Below are 16417 nucleotides of genomic sequence, written 5' to 3'. Positions count from 1 at the left end.
ATACATCTGCCTGACTTCTAACTTATCTTGTCTAGTATTACTGCCAGTATATATTCTGTAGTGTTTCATAACAGAGGTACTGGCTGCTGACAATTTTTTTGTACCAATTAATTATTTTTTTAGTTTAACCAGTGCCTTCTGGATATCTTTCATGAAATAACCCCTTCTCAAGAACATACTTATAGAAGAATGCATTTCCTTGTATAACCCTTTTCATCAGTACATAGTCTGTAGACTCTCAGTAACTCTCCATGAGGTAAAGAATTGAGCAGATGAGATGGATGGCAACTGGTTCTATGTAAGAAATGATTACTGTTGTCAAACTTTCAATGAATTTTAGTTTAAATGTTTCCCCCACTACACCTGTTAAATCAATATCCAGAAAACTTATAGTTTGGTCCTGTTGAAGTCCATCATATTTTATTTGAAACCCGTTTGCATCCAGATCTTTAACAAAGGCAGATAAATTAGTCATCCCACCCATACACAAAAATACTAGGTCATCTATAAATCTATAATAGGAAACAACACAAGTTCTAAAAATGTATGTCTATATAAATATTTCACCTCATAAAGGCCCATAAAAAGATTAGCATAGGCAGATACAAATGATGCACCCATTGCAGTGCCTATTTTCTGAACATAAATATCTTCACAAAAACAAAAATAATTATTAGTCAGACAAAATTCTCTCAGTTCTAATACATAATTACTTAGTGGACTGTCTCCTAAGAAAAACGTAGTAGCTTCTAAACCATGTCGATGTTGTATAGAAGTGCATACATTTTTAACATCAACAGACACCCAATACATGTCCTCAGTCAACTCAATGGCTTTAATTTTATCTAAAAAAATCAAGAATATGTTATAAATGATGGTAGCATCATTACATAGAGTAATAAATAACTATGCAGAAATAACACCTATGTTTCGTAAAAAAAAAATGAGTAGCAGAGATAATGGGCCTTCCTGGGGGGTGATGCATGCTGTTATGAAGCTTGGGTAAACAGTAAAAATATGCTATAGAATTATTTTCATTATATAGTTTTTTTATCTACTCCTTGTTTAGAAAAATACCCAAGTCTGTAACCTTTAAAAAGTAAATGCTGAAATTCTTTTTGTCCACTTACTGTCACCTTAACATATACTTCAGTATTACTAAGATGTTCCATGCACATTTCCATGTACTGATTAGCATGCATTACTATTAAATGATTCCCATTGTTAGAGGGTTTAGACACCATTTCATGTTGTTCTCCCATATTTAAGAATTTTCCATTCATCTTTTGATAAATTGTAAGAAAAATAATTCCGTTTGCATAAATTCTTTGCATTTATGTTCTAAAGAAAAGTTGACCATAGCTGAAAATTGTTGCACACCCTCATGCAGAAAAGGTGGGACAAAATCACTGGGGCATTTTACAGATGTAGTGTCAAGATAGCAGTAACCATTTAACTCATCTATATCAGAAGAACATGAATACAAACTGTCATCTGCATCTGAAATGTCTTCAGTAGAAATTCAAGTATCATTAATGCCAGCATCTGAGTTATTTCTAGAAAAATAGTTAAGCAAATGTAATTTTCTACACATTCTATATACTTCAAGTTTAAACATGTAGGGTCTAGGCATCACAGTAGGTACAAATTTAAGACCCTTATTTAAGATATACATCTGTATTTCACTCAATTCCACTTGTGATAAATGTATAACAATGTTATTCTCACCGTTTAAACCAAAATCACAATGCATAAATTCAATTTCATCTAGTCCCTTTTGTTATGCTGTTGATAAGCTCCTCTATTACTAAAAGTTTGTTGTTGATGGCAAAAACAATCCCCGGTGCTTCTTTCCGAATCTGCTGTTCTCTTACCATTCTGAAAATTATTATTCAAATATTGAGGCTTTTGGACTTGAGGCAAAGGTGGATATTGCTGGTCATCCATATCCCAGTCTGTAGAGCCTCTAGAAGTGTCTGAAAACACTTGATGTGAACTGCCTGCACCATTATAATCCCTTTTGGCACTATTAACAAGCTCTTGACGTGGTTTGGTCTTTGTTTGCTTCCAAATGAAAGCCTTATGGTTACTGTAGTCCCTTGAATCTCTTTGTAGCTTTGTTTTTTTTCTTTTTCATGAGATGCTGTTCAAGATCAATCAGTTTGTCATTAATGTCAACTAGCTGGGTATGTAAGCAAGCAGGACTAATTTTAGCTGCCAAAGAATTACACAAAGTAGAAATTTCTTCCTTCAGCTTTCACTGCAATAAAGTGTCCCATTCTATAGAGCTATTTACCCACTCAGTGGCACACTGATGGACAGCTGCAATCCATCTAGCCTGAAGCCATTTTTCTACTTAATTTGAAACATCAAAAGGTTTAGATGGATTTTTAAAGGCACGCAGCCCCCTCGGTGTAATGTCAAGCTGAATATAACGTTGCAGGCTCAAAATGTTAAGATAAACTTCAGTTTCTTTCATCATACGCTGTTCTAGCTTGTAAATGACATCAGGCACATCCGTGGAAAAAGAAACAGAGTGGTTCTTACTTACACAGTCAAAAGGATTGGCTATACATTGTTTACAACCAACTTCAATAACATGTTCCCAGTTGATAAAATTCTGCTCAACCCTCAAACCAGTTCCTAAAGATGTCTCTCGGTTAGATAGCACATACTGATCCATGCTTTTTTGAGTAACATCCATACTCTCATCTCTCAGAATCCTCAGTAGTTGGTTATTAGGATCACTGGCCATGTAATAGCAACAACAATACAAGAAAGTCCCAAAAGTATGAAAATACGACAAAAAGGCCAGTAAAAAATATAAAAGTCACCAGCTTGCACTTTATTAACAAGAACGTCTCAAGTCTCTAGCGCTTCAGCAAGAAATGCCTTCTAGGAGTACATCAGTAAGGAAAAAACAGTGCCATTTTATAGAAATATTAACTATTAATTATAAAATACTTAACTAATTAATATCTAAAACATCAAATACCGTATTTCTATTGAATTGTATTTCTAGAATAGTTTTACTTCCTGTATCAATAATAATAATGGGTTTTATTGATACAGGAAGTAAAAGTGATTGGGTAATAGAAGCTTGGCACATGATTGGATGCTGTCATTATAGGAAGAATAAACAACTGGCTGACGCAACTTTGCGCATGACTGGAAGCTGCTGAAGTAGGAGAAATAGTAGTAGAACTGGATTGGACAACAGAAGTCTTGCGTCGGATTGGATGTTGCCGATATATGAGGAGTAACTGAATGGTCAACAGAAGTTTTGTTTGCGATTGGAAATTGTTGAAGAAGAAGAAGAAGCAATAAGATTAGATTGGTTGGAAGTTATGTTTACCGTAGACTATTGGCTGCGCAATACAAGTAGTTGAAACTGTCTTTAACAAAGGAGTTACCTTGACTACCAAACGAAAAATGCATTATGGTTGGTTATAAAAGAAATATGGCCAGGATTAATGTTTTTAACTGGCGGACGAATGCAATGCTAATAATTAATGAATATTGAAGTTATGAAATTGTGAGAGGTTTTAAATACTGAAAGTACACGAAGTTCTGAATATGAATACATCGCTATGACTGGCTAATAAGGAAATATGGCCAGGATTAATGAGTCTAACTGGTGGATTAGCACAATAAAGTGGCAAATACTGAAGTTGTGAGATTGTAAAAGGTTTCACAAATAATGCTGAAAATATAAGAAACCTATATTTGTTTAATAAAAATAAGGAATCAGTCTGAAAAATAAGTATTAAGTGTTTCATTCATGTTATTTGCTTGAGGAAACCAGGAAGTCTTGACAATTACAAGAGTGGCTATGAAGAAGATGAAGGAATGTCCTAATTGGAGCACACAGTCTGCTATTTGATAAGAGGAGATTCAACATAGGAAGGAAGAATTATTGCCTCTGATAGACGGAAAAGTTAAAGATTGAAAGTTTCTGCAACTAGGATTGGACGGCAAAGAAAAGTGGATAAAGAGTACTGTCTTTAATTGGATCTGTCAGTCTTAAAGTTGAATTAAACTTTTTGATTGGACATTTTCAGTCTTTGATTGGTTTACAGTTTTTTTAAGAGAGATCTCAGAACCATAATCCTCAGGATCTGAAGAAGGCTATAAGCTGAAAGCACTTGTCCTGTACCTGAGAATTCGACTGATTGCTGGAATAAAGTTTTACTATTCATTTTATTTGTTCTCCTATGGTGATTCGCCTATTTTTATCAAAGTTTGCTTTGTGTGTTTTGGGCTTCCTTTAGTGGTGTCTACCTGATATTTTTGTTTTATCTGGTGTTAATCTGGATCTTCACTGCTGATGTTGCACTTATTAGTGGAAAGTCAGACTGGCTATGAGGCAACTACAAGTAGGACACAAGCAGAAGCAAAATACTGATTCATATTTGCACAGTCATTTGAAAATAATAATATAAAAAGCCACTGAGACTTGATTACAATTATCCCATGAAATACTCTTACAATAACATAACACAAACCAATCTGAATGCTGAAACCTATTTTCAGCAACATCATGTCGCATATTGACACCCGTTTGTTTAATGAGATGCAAAACAAAAACAAACCTAAATCCAGTTCATTTTTCAGTATAACAGTCTTCTCAAACGATTTTGGCTCAGTTTTGTAACCATTAACATAAACGGAGTAAGATGACAGTTTCTGATTAAACTCCTCACCCTGAAAATGAGAGAAAGAAAATCAGAAATGTCACATTAATTTAATGTAATTTCTATCAGATTATTGAGTAACCTAACTAAAAATTCATTACAGTCACATAAGCATACCCTTAGCCAGAATGTAAACATTCTAAAACAAAACATATATTTTATCCTGAAATGTCCATAAAAAACAACGCAGAATCACAACTTTAAACCTGCAAACATTGTACAAACATCTGAATTTAAACCAAATCATACTTACCCATTTAATTTACTAATACTATTCTAAAGTATAGTAGGAATACTTAATTGAATTCTTGCCAGCTGTTATAACAAGTTAAAATTTCAAATTTAGTTTATTACACCACTTTCAAGTAGCAAAAAGTGGTACTTACATGTGTGTGTATATCTGCTCAGCTGTGTATGATGAAAACGCTACAGCAAACTCCTCAGAAAATAGGAGGAAATTTTATTTACAACTGAATATGCATGAGACAAAAATGAATTAAAAACAATAAAGTGCAACCAGTTTTCAACGATACAAGGAATTAACATTATGGGAATTTCATTTCCTGGAACCACTTAAAAGTGCTTCCAGTATTCGTATACTACATCTTTCACTCCTATACAGAGCTGGAACATTCCTCTATCTCATATGAGCATATCAATGCTAGAATCACTTGGTTGTCTAATACTCCCTATTTTGCATTTAAGTGTATGTGCTGCAGCAATATGCTCACCTAGGCCAGCTGACAAAAGAAAAATAATTCATGAGCATGCATACTGCAGCATATATATTAATCCTTTACAATTCAGAAAGGTGGGAGAGTGACTGGTACAAGCTGCCAGTGTGTTGTTATTTATAATATATTCCTGAAGACCGTGTCTTTTAACTGGGTGAGATTGTGAATCTAATATTAGCAAGTTAGTCCTTACTTTGACAGTCACTATTCCACATTTTTCAGTTTCAGTACGTCAAGTAAAAGGTTATAGTGTATATGAATTGTTAAATAGGTGAAACTAGATTACTGCATAGACTACTAGGTATGCAATGCTCCAAAACATTATAATAGTAGCAGGCCTTCAAAGTGACAACTTTATACATGTGCACACTTAATATCATGCAATGTGATTCTCTCTCAATAGTTGCTTTTTAAACAGAGGAGATCCTAGTCTGACACATTTGGAGAAACTGTGACTATTATATAAACAGAGTGTTGATACTCTTACACAAAATATCTTTAATGCAACTTTGTTTTACAAAATGTAATTATTTGTAGTCCTTTGCAATTTCACAAAAAAGTTCACTCTGAAAACATGAGTAAAGCAATCTGATTGTAATTACACTACAATGTTTTCATCTGGCAACACATTTAACCATTTGAAAATGCATTACAAATTACAAGTACTTACTGATTACCACATCCACTGTTCTTCCTTGAAACTGGCTTAACTCAGTGAAGGTATCTCTGATGAGTTTCTCACAGTCTCTGGGAATCATGGACAACTTACTGAAGTTTTAACTGCAGTCATTTCAGAGCCTTATATTAACAGCCTGCAATCCAGACACACTTTTGTGCAGGATGAGTCTCCCTATTGAAAGGAACTGGGTACTAATGTCCAATGTTTCTATTCATATCACTTCCTTCATGGTTACAGCATTCCTGTTTTTAAAATACTGGCTCTGATATAGCAGCAGCCATCTGAGAGTAAAGTGATCCCAGAATATAGACGTGATGCAGTGCGAGGTCCATCTCTCTCCTGCTTGCAGTACTCTATTGTGTTGGATGAATAACAACAATGTCTTCTCAGGCAGTGCATTCTACATTCCCTCTCCTAGGAAACAGATCACAGACGCATTAGCTCAGGGGTGGGGCATTACAATGGGCTGAAGGTTCAAGGTGCACAAACTTCAGATGAACTTTCATGTCATGTCAACATTCTGGTGATGAGGACAGTTCTCTTGTCCTTTCAGGTCTCCCAAGACTCCCAGTCTCTGGGATTTATCTCCCTACAGATGGAAAATATGGCAGCTTTATAGTTTATGAGTGTGTGGGAATGAGTCAGTTTCACAAAATGTTTCCTGGTGGCAGGTAACATCCTACAAGAAACAGTTCATTAACACACAAGCTTAGCAGGGGTATTTTCATGCCTCATGATTGTTCCCTCAATTCTTCAGTGGTGCAGAGGCCATTTGCTGGCTCCCCCTGCTGCTGCCTCATCTTCTGAAGAAAACAATTTTCTTTAATTCAATAAAACAATTACTCTCCAATATGCTAGGGAAGTCCCACTCAGACATTCACTATCCGCATCTCTGCAACTGGCCTCTCCACTTACAGTAGCTGCTAGTAATCTTGGCTTTCCCACGAGAGCTATATCTATACTCTTTACTTCTAAAAAAATAGTACCAGAAAAACATAAATGGACAAACAGATGTGTTCTGGGTTAAGATGGAGAATGGATCACTTTTCTTTTCCTATCTATGTCAATATCAACTATCGCACTGGAATTTTCAACAGGTGAAGTTAATCTTCTGTGAAAGGCTACCTGGTTGCTATTTCAGACTTCCACCACAGTTAAAGTGCTCACAGCCTTTCAAAAGATGTCCTTCTGTTTTGGCCACATTATGTGATCCAGTGCCTGTTTGGAATCTGTACTTCGTTGTGACGTGGTTTCCTCAAGCTCCTTTGAACCAGCAACTCCTGCTGAGCTTAACTGTCAGTGTTGGCAAACCCTTTACTATGATTACCAGGTGCATTTCTGAATTACATGGTTCTTCATAAAAATCAAATCACCATTATATCTAATCCTTCCTTTATGCCCAAACACAGAATTGAGGCTAATTTAAATTAGACTACTTTCTTGTTTTCTTTCTTAAATATGCTAACTGTGAGGATATCTCATTGACCTGTATGGATGTTCAGAGGGAAATAATATTGTAACACAAACAAGTCACTTGAGGCATTTATACATTTTGTTTCTCCTGGTTATTAATTCCTATGTCAGAAGACCTCAAAGTTTACACAAGCAAGGTGGTTTGCTCAGGGCATTAAAGTATGCTATATTTCACAAATATTTGCCTAAGCATCTAAAAGAACATTCTAGAAAGCATATGGTCATGTCCACAACTTTCTTTCAGCATGTCACTGTATACAATGTCTGTATAGTTACTACTTGGCTATCCCTTACTACATTTGTGAAATAAAAGCTGGTTTTGGGGTCTAGGTCTACATCCTTCTCTGGGGCTACTGTTATTAGGGGTATTCTGTCCTAGAGTTTATCCATATGAGACAGCTTGGGACTCTTCCCTATGAGTTATGGAGGATTGATTTACTTTTATCTGATACAAAATGCCCATACTTACCAAAACAATACATCTGTAGGAATGTATCCATGCCACTTAACATTCCAGTCCAAATTTTCATTTCTCATCATTTCCCAGTAAATGTCTTAGGTGTGCATCAGCTTGGCTAACTCAGATCTGGAGAAGGGATGCTGTTACAGTACATAGTGGGAGGCGTTTAGCAACATGAGAAGGTCTGGATAGCCAAGCTACATCTCTGCATCATGACCTTGTGAAGGGCTGAACTGGATTCCAGCACCGACTGGTCAAGCAGTTCTTAGGGAGGACAGAAAAGTACAGTTTTGTACCTACCATAAATGTAGATGTTCGAGGATCCACATTGCTGCAGTCCTAACTATTGGGTAGTCCGCTGTCCAGTCGGCCCGAATACCAAAGTATATGGCTGACGTCGGTCACGGCGCATTAGACTGACGTCAGTACGTCAGGGTACTAATGCGCATGACCGACGTCATATCCTCAGTCTTTTCTTGCCCCAGATGTCAGAGGACCCTAAAAAGACAAGGCCAAAACCAAAACACACCAAACATACCTGCACCAAAAATATATACAATATATACAAAGGTACCAGAATATAATCTCACCTACACAACCACCCCTAAACACAGAGGGGAAGGAGGGAGGGTAAATTGGACTGCAGCAATGTGGATCCTCGAACATCTACATTTATGGTAGGTACAAAACTGTACTATGTTCTTCATTCCACATTGCTGCAGTCCTAACTATTGGGTAGAATCCCAAAGCAGAGGTAAGGGAGGCTGGCAAATCATAAGGAAGCAGGAGCTGATAACATGCCTTGCAAAATAGCTGTGGCAAAACCAGCCCTAGACTTAGAGTAGAGAGGAAGGTGGTAATGCTTAGAGAAAGTATGCACTGAACTCCAAGTAGCTGCCTCCAAAATATCCTTAGTTGCCACCCCCCTTAGAAATGCTGTTGAAGTGGCAGTAGCCCTAGTGGAATGAGGCCTAATCCCAGCTGGAATCTCCTTGCCATGATGGGAATAACAAAATGCAATGCAGAACCCAATCCACCTAGAAATAGTTTGTTTTGACACAGGCTTGCCCTGCGAACTCAAAGCAAAAGAAACCAACAACTGCTGAGACTGCCTAAAATCCTTAGTCCTGCTTAAATAATAACGCAATTGCCTGTGTACATCTAAAGTGTGCAAAATCTTTTCCCCTTTATTTTGGGGATCTGCATAGAAAGTAGGCAAATGAATAGTTTGGTTTAAAGCCACACTAGAAACCACCTTAGGCATAAAGGAAGGATTAGTACGTAATGATACCCTATCCTTATGAAAAATCAAAAGGCTCAACCGCCATAAGGGCCTGTAACTCAGAAACCCTTCTTGCAGAAGTAATGGCCAACAAAAAGCAGTCTTCCATGACAAGTATTTCAGTTCAGCAGTAGCCTTGAGGCTCAAAAGGTTGTAGAGTAAGTTTCTCCAACACAAAATTGAGATCCCAAGCAGGAGTAGGAGCTCTACGTGGGGTCTTATATTCTTTGCCCCTCTAAGAAATTGCTTGAACAAAGGATGTGAAAACAATGGTGGGTCACAATCATAGTGAGCTGAAATTGCTGCAGCATGAATTTTAATGGAAGAGAAAGACAAACCTTTGTCCAATAACTCAGTAAGATATTGAAGAGCCACACTCAAATTAGGCTCCGAAATCTCCAAATTCTTTGCTGCAGTCCAAAATAAAAATCTCTTCCATTTTTCTGCATACACTTTCCTTGTACTAGGTCTTCTGGCTTCCATAATCACATTTAAAACTTGTTGAGGAAGTTGAGACCTGCTGTCTTTCAAAACAGAATATGCCAGGCTGTTAGATGAAGAGAGTGAAGCTTGACATTGAGCAGACGACCGTCCTTCTGAGACAACAGATGTGGAATCAAGGGTAAAGGCCATGGAGGCTTCCTTACCAGACTCCTCAGTAATGGGTACCAGTGCTGCCGAGGCCAATCCGGAGCTATTAAAATCATCCTTGGCTTGTCTTGTCTGACCTTTAGAAGTACCTTTGGGAGAAGAGGAAGAGGTGGAAAAGCATACACATGAAGATTTTTCCAACTGAAAGAAAGAGCATCCACTTTCCAAGCTGTGTGATGAAATCCCTTCGTGCAAAACTTTGGCAGCTGGTGGTTTAGTGGAGAAGCGAACAGATCTATGTCTGGAGTTCCCCATGACACTGTCAATTTTTGAAATACATGAAGATCCAGTTTCCACTCGTGGGGATCCATGATTTGCCTGCTTAACACATCTGCTAAGGAGTTCTGTGCTCCGGCAGAAACCTTGCCTGAAGAGTTAGTTGCAAGCTGAGCGCAGTCTCCCATAAAATCATTGCTTGCCTGCACAATGGGTAAGAATGTGTTCCCCTTGTTTGTTGATGTACCACATGACAGTTGTGTTGTCTGTTAGAATCAACACCTGCCCTGGAAGAAGTAACTCCTTGAAAGCCATTAATGCAAACTGGACTGCTAACATCTCTTTCATGTTGATATGTAGATGCTGTAGTCTGGCAGGCCACTTGTCTTGTATCCATTTTCCATCTAGATGAGCTCCCCAAGCAATGTCTGAGGCATCTGTCGTTAGAATCTGACTCGCCTCTGGCGGGTCACAGAGAGTCCCTTGTTTAGGTGACATTCCTGAGCCCACCACAAAAATTCCTTTTGAATGCAAGGTATTATTTGAATGACAGTGTCCAAATCCTGGCAGTGCTGTGTCCATAGATTTTTAGATACCATTGTAGCTTCCTCATATGCAGTTTGGCATTGGGAAGCACCAGAATACAAGATGCCATGAACCCTAAGGCTTGAAGGACTGTCCTTGCAGTCAGCCCGGACTGAAGAGATAGTTGATGGAAGTAACTGGATAGATTCTTTTGTTTGTCCGGGGTTAAAAAGGCCATCTGGGCTGCTGTATTCAGTCTCACACCCAGAAAGCACATGTCTTGAGAGGGTACTAGACTGGACTTTATTTCGTTCACAGAATACCCTAGGCATCTTAGCACTGCTATAACATATTCCAAATGCTGTAGAAGGTCTTCCTGTTCTTGAGCCAGAATTAGGCAGTCGTCCAAGTAAGGATAGATTTGAATTCCTTTTAGCCTGAAGTAAGCTATCACTGGAGCCAGAACCTTTGTGAATACTCTGGGCGCAGTGGATAAGCCAAAGGGCAATGCAGAGAACTGATAATGAGAATTTCCAGCTCGAAAACGCAGATACTTCCTGCAACTTAGCCTTATAGGCACATGAAGGTAAGCTTCCTTGAGATCTAAAGTTACCATCCAGTGATCTTTGCCCAGCAGAGGTAAAAGCTGTTGTAACGTCAACATTTTGAACTTGGGAATGTCCAGATAAGTGTTGAGGATAGATAAATCCAGAATTGGTCTCCACGTGTTCCCCTTCTTTGGTACTAGGAACAGGCGAGAATAAAATCCTAGGCCTTTCTGGCACAGGAACTGACTGAATGGCTCCTATTTGGAGCAACAGAGAAATTTGCTTGTGAGCCTCTGTTCTTTGTAGAGGAGGAATGTCTGGCATGCCTTTGAAAGGAGGCAAGGTATGGAAATAAAACCTGTAACCGTGGTGAATGATATCCAGAACCCATCTGTCTTGGGTAATTAAATCCCAATTTTCTTTGAAAAGAGACAGCCTTCCTCCCAGAGGTGCTGCCAGGCGAGAATGTACTGGCAGCTGAAAAGGCAGGTCATTGGGTCTGCTTACGAAAGGACTGACCCCTGCCCTCACCAGAAGTCTGAGCAGGTGAACTCCTGTCCTAGGCCTAAAAGAACCTTGAGCTCTGCCCCTACCACGTCTAGACCTACCCCTAGACTGGGAATCATAAGCAGGATAAGTCCACCCCTTAGTAGGCCAATTTCTACTAAACTTGGAGGCTGCACCTGCAAAAAATCTTTAACAGTTTGCATAGACTTAGCCTTGTCCTCCATTTTCTTTAAAACTGCTTCAACAGGCGAACCAAACAACACATCAGACTGTAAAGGAGCATCCAAAATCCTTGTCTTAACATGCTCAGCTAAGTTCTGATCTCTCAACCAGGCGTGCCTACGAAGAACAGAACCAGTGGCAGCCACCCTCGAGGAGGCCTGCACAGCATCAAAACCACACTGCAAGGAATGTTTACCCACTTGTTCAGACACATGAACTAAATCCTGCAACTCTTTACACACAATACCTTCTGCCAGAGCATCCACCTTAGATTTCAATTGTGAAAGGAGGTAATTCTGATATTTTAACATGTGAAACTGACAATTCAATGCCCTCATGGCTAAAGTAGAAGAAGTATACACTTTCTTTCCCCATCTATCCAAAGCCCTTGCCTCTTTATCAGGAGGAACAGGATTTTTAACCACAGAAGCCTTCACACCTTTAGGCCCCTGAGAGACAGTTTCCGGGTCTGCCCTAGGACTCTTAAAAGATACTTATGAGCTTCAGGCACCCTATAGTACCTATCCGGTTTAACTGGTGCAGGAGGCAAAGAATCAGGATTCAGGGAAGCCTCTGTAAAAACATCTTCCACCACATTCAGAACCAGAGGTATAGCTAAAGGCCTATGCTGGGGTAAAAACAAGAATTCCCTAAGCCTCTTTCTGGAATCAGAGAAATCTTGACCTTCCCATTTAAAATGCTCCCTCATGGAATGCAGAGTCTCTGAAAATGAAAAATCCTCAGGAGGAGAAGCTGAAGGAGTAGAATCATCCACATCAGAATCAGAATAAGGAGGATAGTCCTGCAAGTCTTCAGCCGAAGACTCAGAAGCCTCCGAACAGTGCTCAAAACTCTCAAACTCAGGTTCCACCCTAGGCCTTTTATCAGGAGGGGGCATAGAACCTCTAATCATAGTAATCAAATCCTCTGCCATTTTAAGCATATGTTTCTTAGGCAAAGACCCTGAAGCACTAGGAGAAACCCCCACTGAAGTTACACTAGGCCTGCCTCTCAAAGAAGCCTTGGAAACAGAGGGGGAGGCTCTAACCACCTTAGGAAGAGAGGGAAGAACAGCCACCTGAGAAGCCCCCTCAGCCTGGCCTACTTCCTGAGAGGATACATCCTGTAACAATAAAGTCTCTCCCTGAGACTCCAAAGAAACACCTGGCAGAACCTCCGGCTCCACTGAGCCTTCCAAAGAACCGGCGTCAGGGACTGTCGGTTCTTCCACTCTAGGCTTTGCTGCTTTATCCTTGCGCTTTTTGCGAAGCGGGCCGGAACATCCGGCGGCATTTTATAATTACAACGCTTCCCAAACACTAACCTGGCACAGTCTAACCTTCTCTTAATAGTGCGTTTGTTAAATCTTGCACAAGAGCGGCATCCAACAACGTCGTGCTCAGGCCCTAAACAAGGTATACACAAAGTATGGTAATCCCTATGAGGTATCTGTTTCCCACAAGAAATACAGTTATTCACTTTTCTGACATCCGGTTAAATACTGAGGCAAGAAAAAACCAAAATATTCCCAACGGGTACTTAGCCAACTTTGATTCGGTCTGAAACTCTGACTTCAGAAACTTTCAGAACGCCAACCTGCACTCGCAAAATTGCTTCTGCATCGGACCATGCGGCAAAAAAGACTGAGGATATGACGTCGGTCATGCGCATTAGTACCCTGACGTACTGACGTCAGTCTAATGCGCCGTGACCGACGTCAGCCATATACTTTGGTATTCGGGCCGACTGGACAGCGGACTACCCAATAGTTAGGACTGCAGCAATGTGGAATGAAGAACATCACTCCTAGAGATGTGATATTACAGTATATGCTTAACTTTCACTTCTTAGTTGAATAAGATGACAGGTCTTTCAAAACCTCTCCCAAGGACTCTGCTGAAATAGGTTGATCAGTGAAACACATTCTGTGGCAAATCTACAAGCTCCAGGACATATCCAAATATAATCATGTTCAGACCACCAAGTTCTCCATGATGTTTAGATCTCCATGTTCTCTGTGAAGACTCCTCAAGTCAAGATGTGCTAAGAAATCCAACCTGCAACAGAAAATCCCAGACTACAGTCAAGATTGCCGTAAAGTTAAATATATATTGGAACAACTAGTAAGCTGACAAGTCAATTCAATAACCCGTTAGAAAACTGGTTGGTTGGTACCACTTTTTAATGAAATAAAAATAAAAAATAAAAAATACAATAATGCGACAACAATCCTCCGTACTAAGCGCTTTCACCCACAATCGTATAGGGCATCTTCAGAGTACAAATTCTTCACTAAAAAGCCATCCTTTATATAGTTGGAATTAAATGAATGAATTAATTGGTTAATGATGTAATTGTATAATAACATAATTACTAGTAAAGACACTGGAGAAACAGTATAAAAGAAACATCTAGAGAAACAGTGTAAAAACATTGAAATATTTCGGAGTCCCAAAACGTGTGTCCAATACTGCAAACCTTAAATAAAACATAACTTTCATTTTCTAGTAATTGTTTCATAAACACTAAATATAAATACAGATTAATCAAAGTTAACAGTGTTTGCCAGTATTTAACCGATGAAATTATAGAAAAGTTTAACAGATAAAAGCATAAAACAGTAGACATAAAAGCCGAAATTATAACATGCTGTTGATCTCACAAGATATAGATCTCACAGATTCTACACATATTGTACACATATTTAAAATATAAAATTCATATACATATACTAAAAATATAAATTATTAAATATATATTATGAATTGTGAATTGTGAAATAAGTAGTGTGTAATACTTCCACGATCCATCTACATCAGTAATATCTTGAATAAATTATACTTAATTTATTTATAATAAAATAAATAAATAAATATATAAATATATGTGTATAAGTCCATTCTTCAATAACATGTTTTTCCAGTAATAATCAATCGTTAAAAAATTAAAAAATGGTCATAGATCAAAATTTATAATATTAAAAATGTTTAAATCATACTTAAATAAAATATGATTTTAATTTAAGTACACTAGAAATAGAAACAGAATCACTGATGCCTGGCAGCATACAGGCATTAAGCCTAAGTTGCCAAAGGCATTCCTTGGCTTCCAAAATGACTTTTTCATCACCCCCCTTCTGTACATTGTGTGGGGTTCTGTCAATAATAAAGAATAGAAATCTCTTAAAATTTGCACATTTGACGCTATGATTGTATAAGGCACTGGTGTTTTTGTGTTTTTTAATATCTCTGACATGTTCTGCTATACGTACTCTGAGCTTCCTAATTGTTTTGCCAACATAGAAAGCTTGACATGTGGAGCAAGTAGCAACATAAACCACCATAGTTGAATTACAATTACCGTGGCCCGGACATCTGATTGTTTTTCCAAAATTCGTTATAGCAACGTAAGGGCCATCGTTAATGTATTTGCAAAACTGACATGCTCCACATTTACTCATTCTTGACCTTTTGAAATTGTCACTATTGGTACTAGTTTCAAAAATATCTTTCAGATTTCTACCTCTACTATATGTGATTTTAGGATATGTGCCCACCACTTCCGATACTTCTCCATTGTTACTAATAACACTATTCCAAATGTCATGAATAATGCTCGCAATTTTAGGAGATGTTTCATTGTAAGGTAATATAAAGGTGTCCTGTCTAGACTTCGCTTTTTTATCTTTGATTGTGTTACTGACACCAAATACAATAATGGGTCTGTATAATGAATGTCTTTTAACATTAATCTCTTTCTTAACATTAAAAGCTAAGTCATTTGGATAACCCTTAATGCCTGTATGCTGCCAGGCATCAATGATTCTGTTTCTATTTCTAGTGCACTTAAATTAAAATCATATTTTATTTAAGTATGATTTAAACATTTTTAATATTATAAATTTTGATCTATGACCATTTTTTAATTTTTTAACGATTGATTATTACTGGAAAAACATGTTAGTGAAGAATGGACTTATACACATATATTTATATATTTATTTATTTATTTTATTATTTTATTATAAATAAATTAAACAAATATAATTTATTCAAGATATTACTGATGTAGATGGAACGTGGAAGTATTACACACTACTTATTTCACAACTCATAATTCATAACACATTTAATAATTTATATTTTTAGTATATGTATATGAATTTTATATTTTAAATATGTGTACAATATGTGTAGAATCTGTGAGATCTATATCTTGTGAGATCAACAGCATGTTATACGTTTGGCTTTTATGTCTGCTGTTTTATGCTTTTATCTGTTAAACTTTTTTATCTGTCAAATAATTTTCATCTGTTAAATACTGGCAAACACTGTTAACTTTGATTAATCTTTATTTATATTTAGTGTTTATCAAACAATTACTAGAAAATGAAAGTTATGTTTTATTTAAGGTTTACAGTATTGGA

At 37.6% G+C, this 16417-nt stretch overlaps 1 protein-coding gene across 1 annotated transcript in view; it reads right to left on the bottom strand.

Moving 5' to 3' along the window:
* The window catches only part of PATJ (PATJ crumbs cell polarity complex component), a gene marked incomplete in the record, with an annotated part of 2990875 nt that overhangs the window by 2495235 nt on the left and 479223 nt on the right, over positions 1-16417 (bottom strand). The window contains 1 exon segment of the mRNA XM_044085542.1: positions 4593-4704. Coding sequence (XP_043941477.1) covers positions 4593-4704 — 112 coding nt within the window.

This window comes from Protopterus annectens, chromosome 10.part0 (genome assembly GCF_019279795.1).
Source record: "Protopterus annectens isolate FY-2018-M chromosome 10.part0, PAN1.0, whole genome shotgun sequence".
NCBI lineage: Eukaryota > Metazoa > Chordata > Ceratodontiformes > Protopteridae > Protopterus > Protopterus annectens.
This window is presented reverse-complemented; position numbering and strand designations above follow the sequence as displayed.